Below are 26,386 nucleotides of genomic sequence, written 5' to 3' on the forward strand. Positions count from 1 at the left end.
TTTTTCGGATCTTGTGAGTCTTTTTGTTGTTTCTTTTTCACATTCTAATTGGTGTTCTTTCCTGCGAGTGTGGAAGCATCTGCCCGTTTCACCAGTATAGACTTTATTGCATGAACGGCAAGGGATTTCATATATGACATTACATTTATTGTCCAGTTGTATTTTGTCTTTGGGGTGAACTAGCAGCTGTCAGAGGTTTTTGTATGGTTTGACCGGGGTGTTGATGTGGTATTTCCTCATGGAGGCAGTGGAGATACGAAAGCGGGCGCAGAGGACGATGAACCGGGATGAGGGAGCGTACGCGCTGTCACACACCTGGAGTGCAGTCCTGGGGCAGCGACCTGACAGCAGGAGGCGTGGACTACCTGTCAAATTGGGCGGGACGTTCACGCCTCCATAGAGTAACATCAGCTGATAAGGCACGTCACCACTCGACATCTGGTGACTGTTTTGAAGAAGGCGGAAGTGTTCGCCGAAACTGTCAACAAACGAGGTAACATACTAAAAAATACGTGTCTTAAGGAACGAACTTAAAGAATAAATAAGTTATGTGGTACAGACTCCAAACTTGTGGTCATTATCTCCAAACTTCTTAATATCTAGAACCTGTTTATTAATTAATACGCATTTTGAAAATTTATTTATTTCAAGGCCTCCCCCACTGCTTTCTGTCGCTCTGACTACGTCACAGTTACTGTTGCGCTGATTGGTCAGAACGTTGGCCTATACGCACAGAGACAGTTTGAAAGACAGTGGGTTGTTCCTCCTACCCCCTTCGGAAATGTCTACGGATCGAGGCCAGACTAAATATTCACATTTAGTCTGGCTTGCCAGGCTAGTGGTAGACAGTCCAACCACCGAGGACAACACAAAGTATAAAATACACTTATTTCCAATGTGGTCCTCTTGATGACCGCAGGAAACAATAAAATATAAGAGACAATAATAAATTGACAAAGTAGTATAAAACGAAAGTCATAAAAATATATGCTAACTGTAATTATCACAGAGTACAACTAGGATTTGGAATTTACTCCTTAAAAACTGTTTCACCTGTTTCTTAAAATTATCACGTGTTTGACTAGATTGCATCGATTGAGGTCGGCTGTTCCACAAACAAATTCCTGTATATCTAAAAGAACTCCGAATGGTTTCTGTAAAGTGTGGTGTCACTTGCAGCACACGGCCATATTCAACAAAATAGCACCAGCGACATTTCTTCACTGATTTCCTCGAGTATTTCGGAAAATGACATGAATAACGATGATGATCATGATAAACGAGCATTATCATGTCAATTGGTTACACACAAGTAAGCAATATTTATAGAGTTTTCTTACCCTTTGAACTTTTCTTTTGCAGATTACTGATCATGTCTCGTTTGTCTTGTCTGCTTTTTGGCTGAAGATTGTGGGAACCACATCTGGATTCAGCGCTGGCTAGTACGGTATTCCTAATGCCCGGTGCATCCGAGTTGTTTGAGTGAAACAATTTTCTTCAAAATGTTCCGAGCACACGAGCTGCGAATGTGCTGTTTTTGCACCCGAAGGACCATTCCAGTCAGCCCATGAGAGGTCTGTCCCTGTGCGGCAAATAGCATTTATCCATTACCTTCTTATCTTTTTGTACTTTGGGAATTGATGCAGGCTAGTTTTTTCACTTCTGTCATTGTTGCATCCTCAGGTAATGTTCACATGAATCCTGTATAGTAAAGCAGTGTTTGTTTACCCTCTTTCTGCGTTGCCGCAGGGGTTGGACTGGCTACCACGGTAATTATGGTAGGCTAGCCTGGTGATGTCTTGATGAGGAAGTTTTTCATGAGTGACTCGAGTGCATGCTAAGCATGATAACAAGTGCTTATGCTGCGAGGAACGTGGAAGAACTTGCGCACTTGCCTCTTCGACAGATTTAGGTAAGTCAGATTGTGTGCAGATCTGTTTGTAGGTTGTCCAGCAAGGTTACAGTCCGCAGAATGAGGCTGTCACGGCAGCGCTACGTGTACCGGGGATATAAATATGAAAAGTTGCCTCCCCCCGTTCAGTCACATAGGAGTACATCAGCTGTTCACTCTTCCCTCACTGTTTATCAGCGACATCGGTATTATCTTTCCCCCCTCCACTTTTTTGTTAGAGAAATGGAATTTCAATTTTTTTCATATAAACTTTTAATGAAGAAATCTCCAGTCAGGGGCAGCTTCAAGTCTTACTTGCTATGTGGAGCTTCCGTGTCTCGCACCCAAATGACGTCGGAGCATTGCCAGAAACGATCGGGGGGATTTTTCTGATTGGTTAAAATATTTTCAATGGCGGCATCCATGAAATCGTCCATTCTACATGGAAACTGACTTTTGGAGATGGATATCTCACTTGTGTGAACTCCTTATTTTCAATTATTCACATGAATCGTTAGTTTAGATCATAATCTATCTTCATGTCTGTATTTTAATTTCTTTTCTTTTAAATATCTTGGAAGCTGTAGCCAGTCAGCTGTTTTAAGTGTCATATATTTGAATTCAACACACCAAATTTCATAACGAATAGCTGATTTCATCTCAGAAGCAGACAACTTCTGAAAAATTGTTGACCAGTGTCGGAGACAGTAGGGGAACACTGATGCTTCTTAGGCTGTTGCATTCCGTGCCTCTAGTGTTTTTTTTTTTGTCTCTTGCCTTGTGTTGTTCTTTGTCTGTTTTGATGTCTTGCTGCAAAACCAATTGCCCTCTGGGGACAATAAAGTTGAAGTTGAGTAGTTGAGTCATGCATGCAGAATAAATAATTAGTAGTTTCAAAACTGAATTTCTATTGGCTGTTAGCAGTTTCTGAATTCTCTTCATAGCTTATTTCTTGAATAACTCGGTGAATCTTGTTTGTCTTTAATGTTACTGCCGTTTTTGATTCCGTTTTTGTTTGTTTTTTTTGCAACATTGAAAGCCGGCGCCTTGGAAAGAAAGTCCGTAATCGCCCATGGACATTACAGGAAAATTCTGCCCATCAAGGAACCAATCGGAGTGCACGATTTTACCGGAAGTAGCTTGTGCCATATAATAACAAGAGTCATCAGGAAATGACGTATTCCCCCGGCCCCCACATAAAACCCCACTTCAAATTTTCCAAAGTTGAACTTGTTGCCATGGAAATATGGAAAAAAAAATCACAGAAATCCCAAAATGTCAAAAGGCACAACTCCTCTAGTCACTTAACATAACTGTCAGGTTTCATGAACAAATTCCTAATAGTTTTTGAGTTATGCTCCAGAAACTAAAATGATATGCCGGGGGATAATAAACAATAATGGTCACTAAAAGAATATGGTAGTAAATATGGTGACTTGCTAGCATATTAGTATTTTATTATATATACACAGTACACTACAGCACTTTGGGGTTTCTTGATTCTGATTGCAAGTAATCTATTAAAGAATGGCTTTTATTAAGGCAGTATGTAGCAATTCCTGATGTGGGTGGAGCACAGAAGCACGGCAGGTGAGAGTTGATGTTAGCCAAACCACTTTTATTTAGCTTTTCAGCTTTCTTTCTCTCTCTTACTCACTCACTCACAAATGCATTGTGGTCGGGGAGAGAGAGCTCCTTTTCTCTGCTCTCTCTCTCTCCTTTTATGCTCCATCCCTGTAACAAACACACACATTAATTGACATCAGGTGGAATGACTTAGCCACTTACCTTCCCCGACCGCCTCCATTCACAGACTGCTGCTTGGCCACGCCCCCGCTGCCACATACCCCCACCGCTTGACTCAGGCCGGGGAGCCGTCCAGCCTGAAGATGACCCCCCCCCCCCCCCCGATGGGACAAGAAGTCCGCCACCACCATCTGCGCCCCCGGCCTGTGGATCACCTCAAACTTAAATGGCTGGAGGGCGAGATACCAACGGGTGATCTGCGCATTGGCATCCTTCATGCGGTGGAGCCACTGGAGGGGTGCGTGGTCCAAACAGAGAATGAAAGGGCCCCCAAGCAGGTAGTATCGAAGGGCAAGGACCGCCCACTTGATGGCGAGACACTCCTTCTCGATTGTGCTGTACCTGCTTTCACGCATCGAGAGTTTCCGGCTGATGTACAGCACGGGGCGTTCCTCGCCCTCCACCTCCTGGGACAAAACGGCCCCCAGCCCTCTGTCCGATGCATCAATCTGCAAAATAAAGGGGAGAGAGAAGTCAGGGGAGTGTAAAAGTGGCCCCCCACACAGTGCAGCTTTTACCTCATAGAAGGCCTGTTGGCACTGCTCTGTCCACTGGACCGGATCTTGAGCCCCCTTTTTAGTGAGATTGGTTAGCGGGCTGGTGATGTCCGAATAATTAGGTATAAACCTACGATAATAGCCTACCAGCCCCAAGAACTGTCTCGCCTCCTTTTTGGTCTTGGGCCTTGGGCAGGCCGCAATCGTTGCGGTCTTGTTAATTTGGGGACGCATCTGCCCATGGCCCAAGTGGAACCCTAGATACTGTACTTCCACCCACCCAATCGTACACTTTTTTGGGTTAGCTGTGAGGCCCGCTTGCCTCAGCAACTTTAGAACGGCCCTCAGGTGCCGCGGCCAATCATTACTGTAAATTATAATGTCATCTAGATAGGCGGCCGCGTAGGCAGCGTGAGGGCGGAGGACCCTTTCCATAAGCTGCTGGAACGTAGTGGGCGCCCCAAACAACCCAAAAGGGAGCGTGACAAATTGGTGTAATCCAAATGGTGTGGAAAAGGCTGTTTTTTCTCGGGATAGAGGAGTCAAGGGGATCTGCCAGTATTCCTTTGTTAGATCCAGTGTCGAATAAAAGCGAGCAGCACCTAACTGATCAAGCAACTCATCAATGCGGGCATTGGGTATGCGTCAAATTTAGACACCGTGTTGACCTTTTCTATAGTCCACACAGAACCGGACTGACCCGTTGGTCTTGGGAACCAGGACCACTGGACTGCTGCAGTCACTGTGGGACTCCTCGATTATGCCCATTTCGAGCATGGCCTTGAGTTCATCCTGAACCACCTTTTTCTTGTGCTCGGGCAAGCAGTAAGGGCAGCTACGCACTACCACCCCCGGGGGCATTTCGATGTGGTGTTCTATGAGGTAGGTACGACCAGAAAGGGGTGAGAACACGTTGGAAAATTCCTTCTGCAACTTGGCTACCTCCGTGAGTTGGGCTGGCGAGAGGTGGTCTCCACAAGGGACTGGAGTGGTCCGAGATGTTATCTTTTTTTACCTCCGGCCCCAGCTCTGCCTTCTCTGGGACTACTGACACCAATGCCATGGGAACCCCCTCATTCCAGCGTTTTCAAAGGTTGAGGTGGTAGACTTACAGTGCCCCGCCCCTATCCATTCACTTCACCTCATAGTCGACGTCCCCGACTTGCCGTGTGACCTCGAAGGGCCCTTGCCACTTGGCAACTAATTTAGAACTCGACGTGGGCAATAATACGAGCACTTTGTCTCCCGGCGTGAAAACTCTAAGGCTTGTGCCCGTCATACAGCCGGCTTTGACATTCTTGTGCCTGCCGCAAATTCTCCTGGGTTAGATGTGTGAGGGTGTGGAGTTTTGCGCGCAGGTTAAGAACGTACTGGATTTCATTTTTACTAGGTGAAGGTCCCTCCTCCCAATTTTCCCGCAGCACATCCAGAATGCCACTTGGCTTATGCCCATATAATAATTCAAAGGGAGAAAACCCCGTGGAGGCTTGCGGGACCTCTTGTACTGCGAATAACAGGGGCTCGAGCCACTTATCCCAATTACGCGCATCTTCACTTATGAATTTCTAGATTATGTTTTAGTGTTTGGTTAAATCGCTCTACTAAGCCATCTGTTTGTGGGTGATAGACACTGGTGAGATAGACTTAATCCCCAGTAATCCATACAGCTCGCACAGTGTGCGTGACATAAACGAAGTGCCTTGGTCTGTCAGGATTTCTTTCGGAATCCCGACCCGGGAGATAAAGCGGAAGAGTGCTTCTGCAATACTGCATGCTGAGATATTGCAGAGAGGCACTGCTTCTGGATATCGCGTTGCATAGTCCACTAGAGCTACGTAAAATAAAGTGGTATCCCTGTGTTGACCGATCTAATGGTCCGACGAGATCCATCCCAATTCGCTCAAACGGGGTCTCGATTAGAGGAAGAGGGCGCAACGGCGCTTTTGGAGTGGCCGCGGGATTTACTAATCGGCATTCGTGGCATGCCGCACACCACCGACAGACATCTCCGCGAATCCCTGGCCAATAGAACTGGGCCATTATTCAGGCTAGTGTTTTGTCTTGCCCCAAGTGTCCAGCCATGGGATTAAAGTGAGCCGCATGGAATACGAGTTCTGTACCACTCTTTGGGATTAACAACTGGGTTACTCGTTCCTTAGTTTGAGTGTCCTGCGTCACTCAGTACAATCTATCTTTAATAATGGCAAAATAGGGGAAGGTCGGTGTCGCGCTTGGCTGAAGAGTTTGAACATTGATTACTCTCACTTGGTCAAACGCATGCCGCAGAGTCTCGTCTCGCAACTGCTCTAACGGGAAATCCCTAAGGGAATCCCTGAGAGAGGGAAGAGGAGCGGGCTGCTCCTCACTCTGACGCGGTGTTGACGTAGACGGCTCTGTGACAGCTTCTCCAGTCAATGCCATACCGGGATCTTCCCATGACCTACTAGGGCAGGACTCACTATGTGTTAAATATTCCATTAGTCTTTTAAATCCCGGCCAATCAGTACCCAAAATCAATGAGTGGATAAGACGGGGACTAACCGCTGCCTTTATTCTATGCATTTGGCCCTGGAATAGAATATGGACAGACACTAGAGGGTAATGGTGAACATCCCCATGCACACACAACACTTTCACCGCTTGTGCTCTCCCCAATGCCTCACCTTGCACCAGGCGTTGGTGAATTGAGGTCTGATTACAACTGGAATCCACCAAAGCGTGATATGTATCCCCTTGAATACTCACCGGTATGCGATACACTCCGGCCCAGTTGGGGGCGGTTTCTGGCGCGTTGGGGATCCGGATTACAGCACCCACCTCCCTTGCGGAGCTCTGACTTTGGAGATGCTCCGACTCCCTGCTGTGCCAGCACACCGGCCCAGGCTTTCCCTCTGCACTGGTGTTATGGGTGTCACTCACCTGAGGGGGAGACAACACAGACACAGAAGAGGGGGATGGGAGGACACCATGGGTGTGGTAGGCCGGCTGGGGAGGAGCCATCTGCTGTCTCTGTGGCAGGGAAATGGGGTGGAGAGGGGGACAAGAGACAGGAGAGAGAGAGAGAGAAGAGAAGCGAGGGGAGATGCCTCATCTGCCTGCTGTCAGAGCCGCCTCCAGATGGTCCTCCGCCAGCTCAATGGCTCGTTCCAGCGACGCCGGGCAGTGACACTGGACCCATTCTGCCGTTCCTTCCGGAAGTCGAGAGATAAACTGCTCCAGTGCCACCAGATCGATGATCTCGTTGGCGTCGTGGTCTTCCGCCTTCAGCCACCGCCGGCAGGCATCCTGGAGTTGCTGGCCGAATGCAAACGGCCATCCGACCTCTGCCAGTGCCAGCGTCCAGAAGCGCTGATGATGTTGCTCTGGGGAGCGGCCGGGCCGCTGCAGAATGGCTTTCCTTAGGTCAGCATAGACCAGTCGGCTGTCAGCAGGGAGCTGCTGCACTGCGAGCTGCGCCTCGCCAGTCGCGAGCGGGAGGAGGCGTGCCGCCCACTGCTCCTGCGGCCACCCCCACGCCTCAGCTGCTTGCATGAAGAGAGCAAGGAACGCTTCCGGATCGTCCTGCAGTCCCATCTTCGTGAGGGTGGTGGCAGCGGTGGCCGACGGCCCTGCTGACGCGAGCAGGTGCTGGAACGCCTGGCAATCTTCCTGCTGGGCCAGCATCAAGGCTTCGAAGCTTTGCTGCTGCTCCTTCCCGAAGGTGATCAGTGCTTGATGCTGGTTTTGCTGGGTGGTAGCAAGGGCAAGGATGAGCTCTTCGAATGGGGAGGACTCCATGGGGTGGTTCCCTTCTGTGCTCCCGTGGTTCGGCACCACTGTAGCAATTCCTGATGTGGGTGGAGCACAGAAGCATGGCAGGCGAGAGTTGATGTTAGCCAAACCACTTTATTTAGCTTTCTTTCTTTCTTTCTCTCTCTCTCTCTCTCTCTCTCACACCCATGCATTGTGGTCGGGGAGAGAGCTCCTTTTCTCTGCTCCCTCTCTCCTTTTATGCTCCATCGCTGTAAAACACACACACACACACACACACACACACACACATTGACATCAGGTGGAATGACTTGGCCACTTACCTTCCCCGACCCCACCCTCCATTCACAGACTACTGCTTGGCCACGCCCCTGCTGCCACACAGTATTAATGCACCTGTTCTTAAATGTTATTTCTATAGTAATGCACTTGTATAGCGGACGCACCACATAAAACATGTAATTATGGATATTGCTGACATTTTTTGTCAGGAGTCTCCAGTATCAGGGCTTTGTAAAACCTAACTTCGATTTTAGAGCTTTAGGCAAGTTTATCTTTCTCCCATTTCTCAGTAATATGATGTACGGTGGTGCAGTGGTTAGCGCTGTTGCCTCACAGCAAGAAGGTCCGGATTCAAGCCCCGTGGCCGGCGAGGGCCTTTCTGTGCGGAGTTTGCATGTTCTCCCTGTGTCCACGTGGGTTTCCTCCGGGTGCTCCGGTTTCCCCCACAGTCCAAAGATATGCAGGTTAGGTTAACTGGTGACTCTAAATTGACTGTAGGTGTGAATGTGAGTGTGAATGGTTGTCTGTGTCAGCCCTTTGATGACCTGGCGACTTGTCCAGGGTGTACCCTTTCGCCCGTAGTCAGCTGGGATAGGCTCCAGCTTGCCTGCGACCCTGTAGAACAGGATAAAGCAGCTAGAGATGATTAGGTGAGATGGTGTACTGCGTTTTGTTTGCCTTAAACTTCAAATATGAGAGAATGAAAGCAGAGAGGTTGGTGAAGGAATGACTGTTTATCGTTGTTGCAGTGTAAGTGCTCACAGTAAGTAACTGGTTTTAAAGATGTTCCATAACTATAAACAGAGAGTCATTCATTAATTTAAAAAAATTCTTAATGGCTATGGTATAAGAGAAATAAAACACTACCAACTTGGACATGGTAATATATGATACGGTGCCTCATCGAACAACCGTGCCATTGATTACTTTCCTATAACAGCCCTTCCTGTCATGTTTTATTCCTTACTTGTATATAGCATACACACACACACACACACACACACACACATGCGCACACACAGCTCAGTTTATCAGACTATGTGAATGGATATGTATTAGATATGTGTAATGTTTCAATGTATTAACTAATAGTATTTTAAAACATTATGGCTACTGTGCAAAAGTCCTGGCACCCTATATATACATATTTTTTCCCATACAAACTTTGTTATAGATTTCTATTTTATGACTTCTACATTATCGAGTCAGTACAAAATCACTTTAGAGTTCCAAACGTTCATGTTTTTCCAGCACAAAATTAAATGTTACAGAAAAAAAAAATTTTTGTGTCTGAGCAGCATAAGAGACCATTTTTCAGATTAAAAAAAGAAAACATAATGAAGGCTGCTGGGTTTTGGTGGGAAATTAAGAAGCGAGTGTGACATTCAAAGTGTCCAGAAGAACTGTGGCTGGTTCTGCAAGATGCTCAGTAAAACCTACAGCTCATTTCCTTATAAAACTGCACTCATTTGTACCTGAGACTACTATTTGAGGTCGTCTCGCACCAAATATTGACTTTTTCATTTATTATGGCTTGCTGCTATTTATAGTTTTTTTTTTTTTTTAAATGTTGAAACATAATTTCATAATTTTTTTAAGCCATTTTTGGTCTCTAGCATTTCTTTACCTGTGCTGAAGACTTTTGCACAGTACTGTATTTCAGTATTGCTTTATTTAAAAGTATAAATGAGGTTTTTTTTTTTTAAATTAGATTATTAATGTTAATATTTTCATTTATAATCATATCACTCGTTTTGTATCAGCATTTATATTTTTCTTGTTTTACTTTATTTGATAGTTAAAATGCGGAAATCTATCACGAATTATCGAAATGAATGAGTCAGCAGTCTGCTGACATGAAACACCTCTCCACTCTGATTCAGTAATTTCTTCTTTCTTTTACTGCTGGGAGTGTGAGCAATGATTCCTGGCATCTCTCTCTCTCTGCATCACATTTTGCACCGTCAGTGAGTCTAGCAGTCAGGCAGCCGGTCTCTGGTGGCATTGCTGGAAGATAATCAATAATACATCTGCTCTTTGCTACAAGGAACCTAGGTTTCCAAGGACACTCAAAATACCATGTGGAAGTCACCTAAGTACTGAATTAATTTAATGTGTCCGTATGTCTGTGTTGCAGTTGAATATCCTGGTTGATACGGGGAGCAGTAATTTTGCAGTTGGAGCTGCAGCTCACCCGTTCCTGCGTCGATACTACCATCGCTCTCTGTAAGTATTTCCCGACAGGGCTGACACAAGGATCAGAGTAGCACAACTAACTGTTTCCCTTTAGCATTATGTCACCATCTTAAGGTCTATTTAAAAACCCCTGGAGGCATACGGGACTGAATTAACTGCAGACTTCAGAAGTAGTGTGGTGATGGTGGTGATGCCATTTTGCTTTCAAAACAGCAACTTAAGATCAGATAAAGCTGTTTATAAATATAAACATTACCGATTAAATACGTACTGCATTTCGACAAGAATATTAAAAGTTCCTTGCATAAGTATATTATGCCCCCCCCTTTAATTTTTTCCATAATATGTAGGGTTACAACTTATATAGTGCCTTTCTCACACCCAAGGTCACTTTACAATTAAAAAAACAAAACTAAACTAAAGTCCACCAAAAGAGGCAGAATGTTACTCCAGTGGCATAGTGGGCCACAGTCCCACCAAAAGGTCCACGAGGGTAAATTCTACACCGCCTGCACAGCTGCCATGACGCCACTCGGAACACCAAGAGAACAAATAGCAAACAGAACACTCCTCACCCATGGCAGACCAAGGCCTGAGCAAACAGACACCCAGAACTAGGTCTGGAGCTGCACCACAACTGGTGGACAAAACATTCAAACAAAGAACAAACCGTACCAAAAAGTAAGAAAAAAGGTGGGAACTCTGGTGAGAAACGACAGCCAAAACATGCACAGCGTACTTTCGATCGGAAACAGAAGTCACAAACATTTCAACCTCTTGAAGAGGACTTTTGGTGCATTCATGTGCTATGGGAATTATGGTAAATACCAAACGCCGACATGGAAAGCACACATGAACGCCCCCTCTTGTGGTATTTTCCACTGGGCAACTCGTAGAAAATTTTGATACACGAGTTGCCGAGATGAGATGAACTTTAACCTTTTCAACATGGCGGCGAGCGGTACAAGACTAGCTTATGAACCAAGAAAGAAGTGGTTTTCACCTACGGAAAGCTGACTCTCACCTTTTAAACGAGTCATGTTATGTATATTATTATAATATGTATATTATAGCCTAATACAAAATATTCTGTGGCTGTCCAAAGAACGCCAACAATGATCTAGATACTGGCTACTCTCATTGTGGCTACAGCCAAATTTCCAAAAACTGCGTGGCATTCAATGTGTTAAGAAAATCTCTACTTGTCATGATCAGGAAATATTCAGCATTATTTACCTTTTGACTTTTGATAACTCATATTCCTGCTGCAGCTGATGAACAAGGCAATCTATAATTGTTTTAGCCAAATAACAGGCCTGATTCTGAATCTGGTCCACCATCTTTAATTTGTCAACAACAACAAAAGCATGTGAACACAACACACTGGTAAATACCACTTCCCAACTGGAAAATATCATCTTCCCATAGCACATGAACGCAGCATTTGTCACCATATACAGTGCCTTGCAAAAGTATTCATCCCTCTTGGTGTTTGTCCTGTTTTGTTGCATTACAAGCTGGAATTAAGATGGATTTTTGGAGGGTTAGCACCATTTGATTTACACAACATGCCTACCACTTTAAAGGTGAAAATTCTTGTTTTATTATGACACAAACAATAATTAAGATGAAAAAACATAATCTGGAGTGTGCATAGGTATTCACCCCCTTTCGTATGAAACCCCTAAATAAGAGCTGGTCCAACTAATTAACTTCATAAGTCACATAATTATTTGATTAAAATCCATCTGTGTGCAATCAGTGTCACATGATGTCTGTATAAATCAACCTGTTCTGAAAGGACCCTGACTCTGCAACACTACTAAGCAAGCAACATGAAAACCAAGGAGCCACTAAACAGGTCACAGAAAAAGTTGTGAAGTATAGATCAGGGTTGGGTTATAAAAAAATATCACAAACTTTGAATATCCCAGGGAGCACCTTTAAATCCATTATAGCAAAATGGAAAGAATATGGCACCACTACAAACCTGACAAGTCTACCAAAACTCACAGACCGGGCAAGGAGGGCATTAATCATAGATGCAACAAAGACACCAAAGATAACACTGAAGAAGCTGCAAAGATCCACAGTGGCGATGGGACCACTTTAAGCCGTACACTCCACAGAGTGGGGCTTTATGGAAAAGTGGCCAGAAGAAAAGTCATTGCTGAAGAAAACACGTTTGGAGTTTGCCCAACAGCATGTGGCAGACTCCCCAAACACATGGAAGAAGATCCTCTGATCAAATGAGACTAAAATTGATCTTTTTGGCCATCATGGGAAACACCATGTGTGGCGCAAACCCAACACCCTGAGAACACCATTCCTACAGTGAAGCATGGTGGTGGCAGCATCATGCTATGGGGATATTTTTCATCTGCAGGGACAGGAATGCTGGTCAGGACTGAAGGAAAAATGAATGGCACTAAATACAGGACAATTCTGGAGGAAAACCTGTTTGAGACTGGGATGAAGGTTCACGTTCCAACAAGACAATGAGCCTAAACATACCACTAAAGTTACACTGGAGTGGTTTAAAGGGAAACATTAAAATGTCTTGGAATGGCCTAGTCAAAGCCCAGACCTCAATCCAATTGAGAGTCTGTGGCATAACTTGAAGATTGCTGTACACCAACACAACCCATCTAACTGGAAGGAGTTGGAGCAGTTTTATCTTGAGCAATGGGCAAAAATCCCAGTGGCTAGATGTGCTAAGCTAATAGAGACATACCCCAAGAGACTTGCAGCTTTAATTGCAGCAAAAGGTGGCTCTACAAAGTATTGACTTTGGGGTGGGTGGGTGGGGTGTGTGTGAATACCTATGCACACTCCAGATGTCTGTTTTTTCATCTTAATTATTGTTTGTGTCTCAATAAAACAACAAAGTTCACCTTTAAAGTTGTTGGCATGTTGTGGAAATCAAATTGTGCTAACCCCTCCCCCAAAATCCATTTTAATTCCATCTTTGAATGCAACAAAACAGGACGAACACTAAGGGGGATGAATACTTTTGCAAGACACTGTATATTACAGTGCAGTGAATTCTTCCAGTACATATCCCAGCACGTTCTGGTCAAAGTATACTTTCATGGACATCATCCACATGGACAGTATGCATGATACAAATCTCGTTATACGTACAGTCCATGGAGCACCAAGCAAGACTTGGGTGTGTTGACTACACATGTGAGAAACTGAGCCTGCAGTAATACGTCAATCCAATACTGGTAGTTCACATGCATTCAGCTTTGTGCGTTGACACGTCCATAAAATCGAGTATATACTTGTGAACATAGCCATGGAAGTATACTTTGGTCCTTAGGGAGGCTGTGGTCGGAGCACAGGGTCAGCAGTGATACAATTGGGCCTCAGTGGGATACAGTTGCTCAGTGGCCCAACTGTGGCAGCTTGGTGATGCTGGGGCTTGTACCCCTGACCTTCTGATCAGTAGCATAGAGCCTTTAATCCCTGAGCCACCACTGTCATTGACTTGTACATTGACATTTTTGATGTACAGTATATATTTATTGTGACACAATGCTTAATTAAGCATAAAAGCAGGTATTTGTGGGTTGCATATGTATTCAACCCATTAATCAATAATTGGTATACAGTGGTTGATACTTGGACCGCCTTTGGCTGAAGTTACAGCTGCAAGTCTTCTGAGATATTCCTCTGTCAGCTTTGTACATCTCAGAAGACCTTACCAGTTTCTCAGTCCCTGCTGATGCAAAGCATTGCCACAACATGATGCCTTCACCATGCTTCACTGCAGGGATGTTGAGGTTCTGAGGATGATGAGCAGACGTAGTCAAAACGTTATCCCTGCTGTCAAACATAGTGCTTTGTGACAAGGCCAGAAAGTACAGTTTTGCTCTCATCAGACCAGAGAACCTTTTTTTCCACATGGTGCTGAGTCTCCAACATGCCTTTTGGCTTTTTAATCAATAATGGCTTTTTCCTCACTACTCTTTCATAAAACCAGGCTTTGTGGAATGTTCAGGGTGTTCAAAGTTTGGGAGACTGATTGATTGATTGATTTTTTTCCTGAACTTTGTCCCAGACTTGTTTTGATAACTTCATGGTCTTCTTGGTGTTTGTTTAAATCTGGGGCTTTCCAAGAAAGGGTATTGAGGGCATGTGGTACTTTATTTGTACACAGGTCTACTCCATTCAACTTATGCTCATTCTGATGGCAACTAGTTCCACCAACACTAATTCAGGGGCAAATACTTGTGCAATTACAATTTTTAATGATTTATATTTATAAATAATTTTGCAAACTAGATTGATTTTACCAAAGTTTAAAAAAAGGGCTATTTTGTGAAGATTCATGACATGTAATTGCAGTAAAGGCTTTCAGTTCCAGGTTGTAACACTACAAACTGAGGAACTCTGTTTAATCTTGGTGATTTTGTCTCAAGTAGCAACAACCTCTGAGAGGAAAATCAATCAATCTCAATCTTGTTTTTTAATTTTTTAAATATTTTGCTTTTTAGATCTGTATCATACAAGGACCTGGGTCAAGGTGTGTATGTCCCATACACCCAAGGGCGCTGGGAAGGTGAGCTCGGAACAGATGTAGTGTCAGTCCCCCACGGCCCCAATGTCACACTGAGGGCCAACATCGCTGCCATTACCCAATCAGATCGCTTCTTCATCAACGGCTCTAACTGGGAGGGTATCCTTGGGTTGGCCTACGCCGAGATCGCCAGGGTCAGTTGTGTGGTGTGTGTGTACGTGTGTATTATATAGTGTGTGTATATATAAAAAAAGAGTTATTCCATGAAATTGAGTCGTACATGAGCCGATAGCCGACAAGGCGAGGCACATAGCGCCAAGTTGGCTATAAGCCATGTACGACGAGACTGAGCAGAATAATGGTTTTATTCTATCCACATTCACTTGATTTTGAGAAACAGAGCATTTTTATTTTGTTTTTTTGCAAATTCAGTCAATAAAAAGTTTATCCAATACGTTTGACAAAATAATTTCCGCTTAGAATGTAAACAAATCGGCAAAATGACAGTAGCATTTCTGAAAAATACTAGAATAATAATTCTTGAAAAATAAAAAAAGGTATATTCTTACCATCACACACTTTTATTCCATATTTTGTTGCTTTTTTTTTTGTATTTTTTGGGGTTTTGTTTTCGAGTAGTGTTTTTATTTCGTCCTCAGTTGGTTCAGTAACACAGTCCACCATTATTTTGTTGTTCTTCTTTAGGGTTTTTTGGCAGTTGGCAAACCAACTTAAAGGTGCATTACTGCCACCGACTGGGCTGGAGTGTGGAACAGGAGCTATTGGGGGGGGGCACAAACTATATTCTTTGTTATTTCTGTTTCTTTTAAGATTTTTGGGCTTTGATGATAAAGCTGCCATTTTGTTTTTCTCTACTTGCAGGCTGATAGCCTAGTAGTAGAGTGGCCAATCAGAGCGCACGGTTGCTCATATCCAGTGAATGTGGATAGAATAAAATATAATATCCTGATATCTTCATATGATGTAAGAGTTTCGTTTTGGCAACCAGTGGGAGTAAATATAATGCAAACAATGTCACGTTTACAAGCCACTTTGAAAAATATTAGATTTTTTATCATGTAACAGAACAGTGGAGAAATCAAACAGCAGTAATAAACTGCATAATTGATGAGTGGCTTTGTGTGCACTTTTAGATGCAGGTTTCTTTTGACAGTGTGCCACCTGCAGTAGTCACAGTCTCTATGACTCTAAAACTTTTTTTCATTCATGAAACATTCAGCCAGGCAGTGTAGTGGAAGAATTGTACTCTGTCAAAATGCCCAAAAATCATGGTGGAAAATGGTGATTTCCGTGGATCATGGATCAACAAAAGCAGTTTGTCTTCTCACCCATGCCAGTGTTGGTGTGTGTTCAGTTTTTAATCTACATCACTGATTAAATTAATAAAGAACAACTTATTCTAATACAGGTAGTCGTCGACTTACGACTGCGTTTGGTTACGACTGACCGGTCGTAAACCGATCTGGTCGTAAGTCGGCCTATGTTAAATGAACGTAAGTATATTGTGATGTGTAATGATATTGTAATCATCTTAAAGTCTTATTTTATCAACATTTTCTTATTTCATTATTTGGTTTAAGTCAAACACTGCATACTACACTGCGTACAGTACAATTCGTTTAATATGTGCAAAACAAAAAATACGAAATACAGGTGTGAAAAATAGAAAACGTTTTAGTTTGAAAGATACCAAAATACAAATGTAAAACATAGCAAAATGCAAAACTTAGTGACCGCTGGCATCACTGGAGCTTGGCTGTGGGTCGTCTACGTCATCATCAGCTGTTGCAGCGCTCGGGCTGGCGGGAGCATTTGCTCGTTTCATAAACCAGGAGCTGGGGCGGAAACTGTATGATGGAGTGCGCAAGGGAGCGCGAGAGAGACTGCGCATGTGCCTGGAGCTGGGGCGGAAACTGTATGACGGAGTGCGCGATGGAGCGCGAGAGAGACTGCGCATGTGCCTGGAGCTGGGGCGGAAACTGTATGACGGAGTGTGCGATGGAGCGCGAGAGAGACTGCGCATGTGCCTGGAGCTGGGGCGCAAACTGTATGACGGAGTGCGCGATGGAGCGCGAGAGAGACTGCGCATGTGCCTGGAGCTGGGGCGGAAACTGTATGACGGAGTGCGCAAGGGAACGCGAGAGAGACTGCGCATGTGCCTGGAGCTGGGGCGCAAACTGTATGACGGAGTGCGCGATGGAGCGCGAGAGAGACTGCGCATGTGCCTGGAGCTGAGGCGGAAACTGTATGACGGAGTGCGCAAGGGAGCGCGAGAGAGACTGCGCATGTGCCTGGAGCTGGGGCGGAAACTGTATGACGGAGTGCGCAAGGGAGCGCGAGAGAGACTGCGCATGTGCCTGGAGCTGGGGCGGAAACTGTATGACGGAGTGCGCAAGGGAGCGCGAGAGAGACTGCGCATGTGCCTGGAGCTGGGGCGGAAACTGTATGACGGAGTGCGCAAGGGAGCGCGAGAGAGACTGCGTGTGTGCCTGGAGCTGGGGCGGAAACTGTTGTACGCGGCGAGAGGCTGGATGCTGGGCGCTGCCAGGAGCTGGGGCGGAAACTGTCGTACGCTCAGCTAGCTCAGCTGGGAAACACTTGCCAGTCATAACCAGACGGTCGTAAAGTCAATCAGTCGTAAGTTGCACAGGTCGTAAGTCGACGACTACCTGTATCTTATTCATACTGTTATTCATGTCTATCGTCTGTGCTCAGCTGTTCCTCCAGCTCTTTTTCTCTCCAGTCCCCTTTCCTTTCCTTTTCTCTTCTCTTCCATTTCCTTTATCCTTCTCTCATTTTCTGTTCTCTTTCTACTTTTCCTTTCATGTCCTTTCTTCTTCTCTTCCATTTTATTAACTTTCTCTCCTTTTCTCTTTTTTCTACATTTCCTCTTCTCTTCCATTTCATTGACTTTATCTTTCTCTCCTTTTCTGTTTTCTTTCTACATCTCTTCAATTTCCTTTATCTGTCTCTCCTTTTCTCTTCTTTCTACATTTCTTGTCATTTCCTTTATCCTTCTCTCCTTTTCTCTTTTCTTTCTACATTTCCTCTTCTCTCCTCTTCCATTTTATTAACTATCTCTCCTTTTTTCTTTCTACTTTTCCTCTTCTCTTCAATTTCCTTTATCTGTCTCTCCTTTTCTGTATCTGCATTTCCTATCCTTTCCTCTTCTCTTCCATTTCCTTTACCTGTCTCTCATTTTCTATTCTCTTTTTACCTTTCCTGTCATTTCCTTTCTTCTTCTCTCCTCTTCCATTTCCTTTATCCTTCACTCATTTTCTTTTCTTTCTACCTTTCCTTCCATTTTCTCTATCCTTCTCTCCTTTTCTATTCTCTTTCTACCTTTCCTTTCCCTTTCTTCTTCTCTCCTCTTCTACTTCATTGGCTTTCTCCTTTTCTGTTTTCTTTCTACATCTCTTCAATTTCCATTATCTGTCTCTCCTTTTCTCTTCTCTTTCTACATTTCCTATCCTTTCCTCTTCTCTTCCATTTCCTTTATCCTTCTCTCATTTTCTCTTTTCTTTCTACCTTTCCTGTCATTTCCTTTCTTCTTCACTCCTCCTCTTCCATTTCATTAACTTTATCCTTCTCTCCTTTTCTCTATCTACATTTCCTATCCTTTCCTCTTCTATTCCATTTCTTTTATCCTTCTCTCATTTTCTCTTTTCTTTCTACCTTTCCTGTCATTTCCTTTATCCATCACTCATTTTCTATTCTTTCTGCCTTTCCTTTCATTTGCTTTCCTCTTCTCTCATTTTCTGTTCTCTTTCTACATTTCCTTTCCTTTCCTTCAGCCTGATGAGAATCTCGAGCCCTTCTTTGATTCCCTGGTGAGGCAGACGAGCGTTCCCAACCTGTTCTCCCTGCAGCTGTGTGGCGCGGGTTTCACTCAGAACTACAGCCTGGGCAGTGCCACAGTGGGAGGCAGTATGGTATGAGCACATTCTTACTCAAGCATAAGCCAGAAAGAAATATAGTTTCCTGAATGTGTCTGTATATTATATAGTAGTATATAGTACAGTGGAGAGATGAGATAACATGTGTTCATGCAGATCATTGGAGGAATTGACCCTTCGCTGTATGTGGGAGAAGTGTGGTACACTCCAATTCGCCGTGAATGGTATTATGAGGTCATTATTGTTCGCATTGAAGTCAACGGACAAGATCTCAACATGGACTGCAAGGAGGTGTGAACGTGGGAAAGCTTTTTACGCATTTTTAAAAAAAAGTCTGATCAAGTCAATCTCAACTATTCTTTTTTTTTAAGTGCTTGTCAGTCACTGTTATTACTGTTAACATTTCTGCAAATGAGCAGTGAAGGGGAGTCGACGATGGAAGTTGAGATTAAACATCACTTTGTGTGTGTCTGTGTCTGACAGTATAATTACGATAAGAGCATCGTTGACAGCGGCACCACAAACCTGCGCCTCCCTCGTAAAGTGTTCCAGGCAGCTGTGAAGGCCATCGAAGCAGCTTCTTCAGTCAGTATCTGTTTTCTCTCCTTTAGCTCTCAGGCTTTGCCTGCCCTCCTTTTCCCCTACTGTCTATGACAGAGAAAAATGAGAAATCTAGTCATTTTCTGCAAGCTTAGCACTTCCAGCTCAGTCCCTAGGTAGAGCTGTCTCACTCTTTAATTCCTTTGTGTTTCAGAGTTTTAAAGTAGATCAGTCCTGTTTTTAAGCCTTAAGTTGTGCTTTGGTACATTTACGTACAAAAATCAACACACCAGGGGTTGCACAACTACTCACGACTACCTTTCCGCAGTTAAAGCCACAACTGCTTCAGGAATACTCTATTTTTAGGCTGTTTTATTTGTACAGTAATGAATGCATCAAACCACAATTCAGTTATCAGCCATACACAGGCTACTAATTACATTTCCTATGTGTTTTTAATTCTTGTTTGCATTAACAAAGATAATTCACCATTTGATTTGATTCTGGATATTGGGTTCTGTAGATTCCAATTTGTGCCCCATTTGTGTTCATGACAGGAGCGTGCTAAATATTTAACAGCAGTCCACTTGCCGTTGGTTTCTGTGTCATTGGGCTTGGAGGTCAAATAATTTGATTTTCGTGCGGATTAACATGAGCATCAATGCCCACTGCCTTTTGCCCACCTACATATGAAGCCTTGCATTCTTCTGTGCAATGAATTAATTATACTTTTTTTTGGGGGGGGGGGGGGCATAAGGCAAGTTTTAATAACACTTTTCCCATTATATTTTTGAAAATAAATATTAAATGAAGAAAAACTTATTACCAGAAAATGCAAATTTTATTTTCTTATACCCGTACTTATCTTAAATATTCCTTTTGTTAATTTAAAAAAAAAAACCTTGAAATTTTCTTTATAACCAAAAATAATTATTTACCCATATTTTGTAAAGCTTGGAGTAAAATATAATAGCATATTAACTAAAATATTCCTTTTATTAAAAATAAAAAGGTTATTAACAAATAGGCCTTTTCTTAATAAACTTTTTGGAATCTTTGTACTACCTCCATTTGCTTCTCTTTTCTTTAGCTTTCGGCAGTCTTTAGAAAGAGGGCTCTGATTTCTTGTTGAATCTCTTTGTACAGTCAGTCACGCAGCAGCTTTTTCCAATTTTAGATCTGCTTTTTTGCAGCATTCCAGCTGTGTTACTTCTGTGAAGTCGCATGAATTCCCTCGACTGCATGTTATTGCACCCTCTACTGTCTAAACAACGCAATTACAGCTAGGAAATACGAACATTATGCAGCCTGATAACAATTGGGGTTCATTTTTTTTCACTGATTTGAATCATCATAAATTTGTACCATGATTTGTATCACACCATACCGTATATCATCTCATCTCATCTCTAGCTGCTTTATCCTGTTCTACAGGGTCGCAGGCAAGCTGGAGCCTATCCCAGCTGACTACGGGCGAAAGGCGGGGTACACCCTGGATAAGTCGCCAGGCCATCACAGGGCTGACACATAGACACAGACAACCATTCACACTCACATTCACACCTACGCTCAATTTAGAGTCACCAGTTAACCTAACCTGCATGTCTTTGGACTGTGAGGGAAACCGGAGCACCCGGAGGAAACCCACACGGACACGGGGAGAACATGCAAACTCCACACAGAAAGGCCCTCGCCGGCCATGGGGCTCGAACCCGGACCTTCTTGCTGTGAGGCGACAGCGCTAACCACTACACCACCGTGCTCCCACCATATATCATTACATTCCTATTGTTTAGCACACACTGTTGCAATAAAGGTGCAAAATAATAAACCTAAAAATGCACTCGTGAAAGAAATTGGAACTTGTTGATTCTGAAACTGAGAGCGAACAGCATGGTGCAGATGTCTACTGCAGTGTCTGGGAGATTCCCCCCCGTTCAACTCCAGTCTGTGTAGAATCAAAACATCAGCCTCTGTGAGTTGCCAGGTGAAATCATGTTGATCTGACTCTAAACTAGCTGTGTGGGATTGGATAGCGATGTGCAACCTACAGCTTTGAAACAACTCTGGTAACTGCGGAATTCCCTCTGCTGCAGTACAAGGGTTTTATTTCAATTTTTAGTTTAGCTTTAAAGGACCACAATACTATGTGGGATGAATTTCTTCAGGTGCAGGTGGGAACAGGATTTAAAAAAAAGTCTCTCTCATTCAATGCAAAACGATATGAACATCTGAACGGTCGAAAGGAAAATAAAACGAGTAGAAAGCAAGAACAAGTTTGGTCCTTCTTGTTACTAATTTGCATGCCTGAAGCTGTTGAAGAAAGATGTTTGATCTTGCTGTGACCTTGACCCTCCACAGCATAAACTCCAGAACCCCAAATTCTGTTGAACGCTTTCCTATTGGTCTAATTGAAATATATTCAACTAGGCTCTGCTTCGAGTGCATCCACTGTGTGCGCTGTATGACGTTTCCCCATCTTCTGACCCTCAGGAATGGGATGTTTTCATATCTCGTGCAGAGGGGTCAGAAATGACCATCACAGAGGAAAGAGAAAAAGCACACACCTGATTCGATTTGATTTGACTATGCTATGTAATACATCATTCCCTCATTTTAGTTCTTTTCTTTTCAAAGATCATATGGACATTCAGTTCGCTTAACCTCTATGAACACGTTACATTTCGTGTCTGATTGCATCCTGGTGTGTTATAACCTAAGAGAACATGGTATTATACATATACAGTATGTTGCCAGTAAAATCACTCTGTGTGTATAATTTTTTTTTAACAACAATGTAGATAAAATCTGCATCTAGCCCATTTAACCACACATTTTAGGCTATTTAAAAAAACAACAACCCACAAATAGACATTGTGATCTGTGAGTTTGGATACTCGATCTATTGAATGTATTTAAAATCAAATATGAAGACAGTTTTTAATTTTCTCAGTGGTGGTATTCTGTTCTACAAAGGGGCAGCTGGAGCACTGCATCTCTCTCTCTCACTCTCTCTCACACACGCGCACACACACACACACACACACACACACACACACACACACACACACACACACACACACACACAAAACCTAGACATCTCAACAACCAATAGAGAAGCATTATGATTTATGTCATCTCTTTTGGAGTTATGGCCCACCCATTTGGAGGCATTCCAGCATGCAGCAATACCCTTTTTTTGGGGATGTGGCTATTTTAAGCACATACAAGTGTTAATTTACAAGAACAGCCATGTAATCTCAATTGAAATTCGCTGTCTGTATGGGATGGGACTCCTCTTTGGGGGGGAGGAGGGGTAACAGGAGGACAAAGGATGGGAAGGAGCAGTAGCCTAGCCTAACAATAAGCAATACCGGACAATGTGCAATATCTCTCCTGCTGCTCCCCCTTCTCCTTCCCCCCCTTCCCCATATCTTATTCTTTTTATATTTGTATATGTAAATAATTTATTTTAATTTATCTAGAAGTTTTTTCTATTTATTTTCTCTGTTTATCTGTAATGATGCTGCTGGAATCTTAATTTCCCTGAGGGAACCTGCCCAAAGGGATCAATAAAGTTTTATCTAATCTAATGCTCTGAAAAGCTCTTTCAGTGAAGCACCATCTTTCTAAAAACTCTTTTGTGGTACTACCATGGTACTATACATATTATGAAACGGTAGGCTGGTATCTCACAAAAGGACGAGACTTTGTTGTTTGTGAATATATGAACTTGCATATTTATGAGCTATTAAACCTACTTGAGCGAGAGAGTAAAACAAATCAAAATAAAATGGATCAGTATTGACAATAGAGTGAGAGAAATCCACTCACTGACTCAAAAGGCATGTAGTGGTTAGCACTATCGCCTCACAGCAAGAAGGTTCTGGGTTCGAGCCCAGTGGCTGACAGGGCCCTTTCTGTGTGTAGTTTGCATGCTTTCCCCATGTCTGTGTGGGTTTCCTCTGGGTGCTCCGGTTTCCCCCACAGTCCAAAGACATGCAGGTTAGGTTAACATGGGGCGGCCTTGGGCTGAAGTGCCCTTGAACAAGGCACCTAACCCCCAACTGCTCCCCGGGCACTGTAATATACAACCCCGATTCCAAAAAAGTTGGGACAAAGTATAAATTGTAAATCAAAACAGAATGCAATGATGTGGAAGTTTCAAAATTCCATATTTTATTCAGAATAGAACATAGATGACATATCAAATGTTTAAACTGAGAAAATGTATCATTTAAAGAGAAAAATTAGGTGATTTTAAATTTCATGACAACAACACGTCTCAAAAAAGTTGGGACAAGGCCATGTTTACCACTGTGAGACATCCCCTTTTCTCTTTACAACAGTCTGTAAACGTCTGGGGACTGAGGAGACAAGTTGCTCAAGTTTAGGGATAGGAATGTTAACCCATTCTTGTCTAATGTAGGATTCTAGTTGCTCAATTGTCTTAGGTCTTTTTTTGTCGTATCTTCCGTTTTATGATGCGCCAAATGTTTTCTATGGGTGAAAGATCTGGACTGCAGGCTGGCCAGTTCAGTACCCGGACCCTTCTTCTACGCAGCCATGATGCTGTAATTGATGCAGTATGTGGTTTGGCATTGTCATGTTGGAAAATGCAAGGTCTTTCCTGAAAGAGACGTCGTCTGGATGGGAGCATATGTTGCTCTAGAACCTGGATATACCTTTCAGCATTGATGGTGTTTTTCCAAATGTGTAAGCTGCCCATGCCACACGCACTAATGCAACCCCATACCATCAGAGATGCAGGCTTCTGAATTGAGCGCTGATAACAACTTGGGTCGTCCTTCTCCTCTTTAGTCCGAATGACACGGCGTCCCTGATTTCCATAAAGAACTTCACATTTTGATTCATCTGACCACAGAACAGTTTTCCACTTTGCCACAGTCCATTTTAAATGAGCCTTGGCCCAGAGAAGACGTCTGCGCTTCTGGATCATGTTTAGATACGGCTTCTTCTTTGAACTATAGAGTTTTAGCTGGCAACGGTGGATGGCACGGTGAATTGTGTTCACAGATAATGCTCTCTGGAAATATTCCTGAGCCCATTTTGTGATTTCCAATACAGAAGCATGCCTGTATGTGATGCAGTGCCGTCTAAGGGCCCGAAGATCACGGGCACCCAGTATGGTTTTCCGGCCTTGACCCTCACGCACAGAGATTCTTCCAGATTCTCTGAATCTTTTGATGATGATATGCACTGTAGATGATGATATGTTCAAACTCTTTGCAATTTTACACTGTCGAACTCCTTTCTGATATTGCTCCACTATTTGTCGGCGCAGAATTGGGGGGATTGGTGATCCTCTTCCCATCTTTACTTCTGAGAGCCGCTGCCACTTCAAGATGCTCTTTTTATACCCAGTCATGTTAATGACCTATTGCCAATTGACCTAATGAGTTGCAATTTGGTCCTCCAGCTGTTCCTTTTTTGTACCTTTAACTTTTCCAGCCTCTTATTGCCCCTGTCCCAACTTTTTTGAGATGTGTTGCTGTCATGAAATTTCAAATGAGCCAATATTTGGCATGAAATTTCAAAATGTCTCACTTTCGACATTTGATATGTTGTCTGTGTTCTATTGTGAATACAATATCAGTTTTTGAGATTTGTAAATTATTGCATTCCGTTTTTATTTACAATTTGTACTTTGTCCCAACTTTTTTGGAATCGGGGTTGTAGCTGCCCACTGCTCTAGGCATGTGTGCGTGCTCATTGCTCACTTGTGTGTGTGTGTGTGTGTGTGTGTGTGTGTGTGTGTGTGTGTGTGTGTGTGTGTGTGTGTGTTCACTGCTTCAGATAGGTTAAGTGCAGAGGATGAATTTCACTGTACTTGAGTGTGCATGTGACAAAGGCTTCTTTTTCTGAGAGCATATAAATAATTTTCATTTAATATAACAATAAAATGTTTTAATTTTACTGATCAGTTCAAAACTGAACTTGAGTTCATATAACTATGACGTACACTTTTTTTTTTTCAAATTTCTCTTGCACTTTTATTTGGAAAAAATGTATTTTTTTTTTAGTCTTTGAGCAGGCAGCTTACTTTTTGTGCTTCATTGTCTCCAAGGATGTTAAAGATTGGGGTGGGGGGGAATTTGAGTCTGTAATTGCGTCTTTTTTTTTTTTTTTGCCCACACTGAGACTGTACTTTTTGAATAGTCATCAATTTAGCTTTCTTTTAAATAGTATTTTTCAGTTTACTTCTTCAGTCTGCTTATTTTGTTACAGGTTCACTTGAAATAACAGGGACATTTTTCTCCAACACGGGTGGCACGGTGGTGTAGTGGTTAGTGCTGTTGCCTCACAGCAAGAAGGTCCGGGTTCGAGCCCCATGGCCCGCGAGGGCCTTTTTGTGCGGAGTTTCCATGGTGTCCGCGTGGGTTTCCTCCGGGTGCTCCGTTTTCCCCCACAGTCCAAAGACATGCAGGTTAGGTTAACTGGCGACTCTAAATTGACCGTAGGTGTGAATGTGAGTGTGAATGGTTGTCTGTGTCTATGTGTCAGCCCTGTGATGACCTGGCGACTTGTCCAGGGTGTACCCCGCCTTTCGCCCGTAGTCAGCTGGGATAGGCTCCAGCTTGCCTGCGACCCTGTAGAACAGGATAAAGCAGCTAGAGATAATGAGATGAGTTGGGATTTTTCTCCAACACAGTAATTCATTGTAAGCATTTGTACGGCATCTAGTGGCACAAATATGAAATGTCAGGAATACAGTTTCAAACTCGGGGTCCAGATAAAAGTTTTCATAGCTCATGCAAAGGTCATAGTTTGCTTGTCACTTAAAGAAAAAATGGTTCTGTTCTTTGAATGGTTAGCAGATTTAGTGTGGTGTACGGAATAGCAGATTACACAAACTCCCAAAGTGGAACTAAAGGTTGCTAAAGCATGTAGTGTGAAAGAAAATACTCCAGTATTAGATCATGATCAAGTTCTTAACTGTCTGCAGACTAATTCAATGCAG

The 26,386-nt window shown here is 43.3% G+C and overlaps 1 protein-coding gene across 3 annotated transcripts in view; it reads left to right on the forward strand.

The window, feature by feature from the left end:
* Positions 1 to 26,386, forward strand: part of bace1 (beta-secretase 1) — a 57,707-nt gene that overhangs the window by 19,779 nt on the left and 11,542 nt on the right. For 2 of the 3 annotated variants that reach the window (XM_060905784.1, XM_060905786.1), the window contains 5 exons: positions 10,364 to 10,452; positions 14,925 to 15,141; positions 18,763 to 18,900; positions 19,021 to 19,155; positions 19,348 to 19,449. In XM_060905784.1, the coding sequence (XP_060761767.1) occupies positions 10,364 to 10,452; positions 14,925 to 15,141; positions 18,763 to 18,900; positions 19,021 to 19,155; positions 19,348 to 19,449 (681 nt within the window). Of the gene's footprint in view, positions 1 to 10,363; positions 10,453 to 14,924; positions 15,142 to 16,621; positions 17,606 to 18,762; positions 18,901 to 19,020; positions 19,156 to 19,347; positions 19,450 to 26,386 lie in introns of those variants that run through there. The other variant, XM_060905787.1, reaches the window with a different exon arrangement.

Source organism: Neoarius graeffei, chromosome 23, assembly GCF_027579695.1.
Source record: "Neoarius graeffei isolate fNeoGra1 chromosome 23, fNeoGra1.pri, whole genome shotgun sequence".
Taxonomy (NCBI): Eukaryota; Metazoa; Chordata; class Actinopteri; order Siluriformes; family Ariidae; genus Neoarius; species Neoarius graeffei.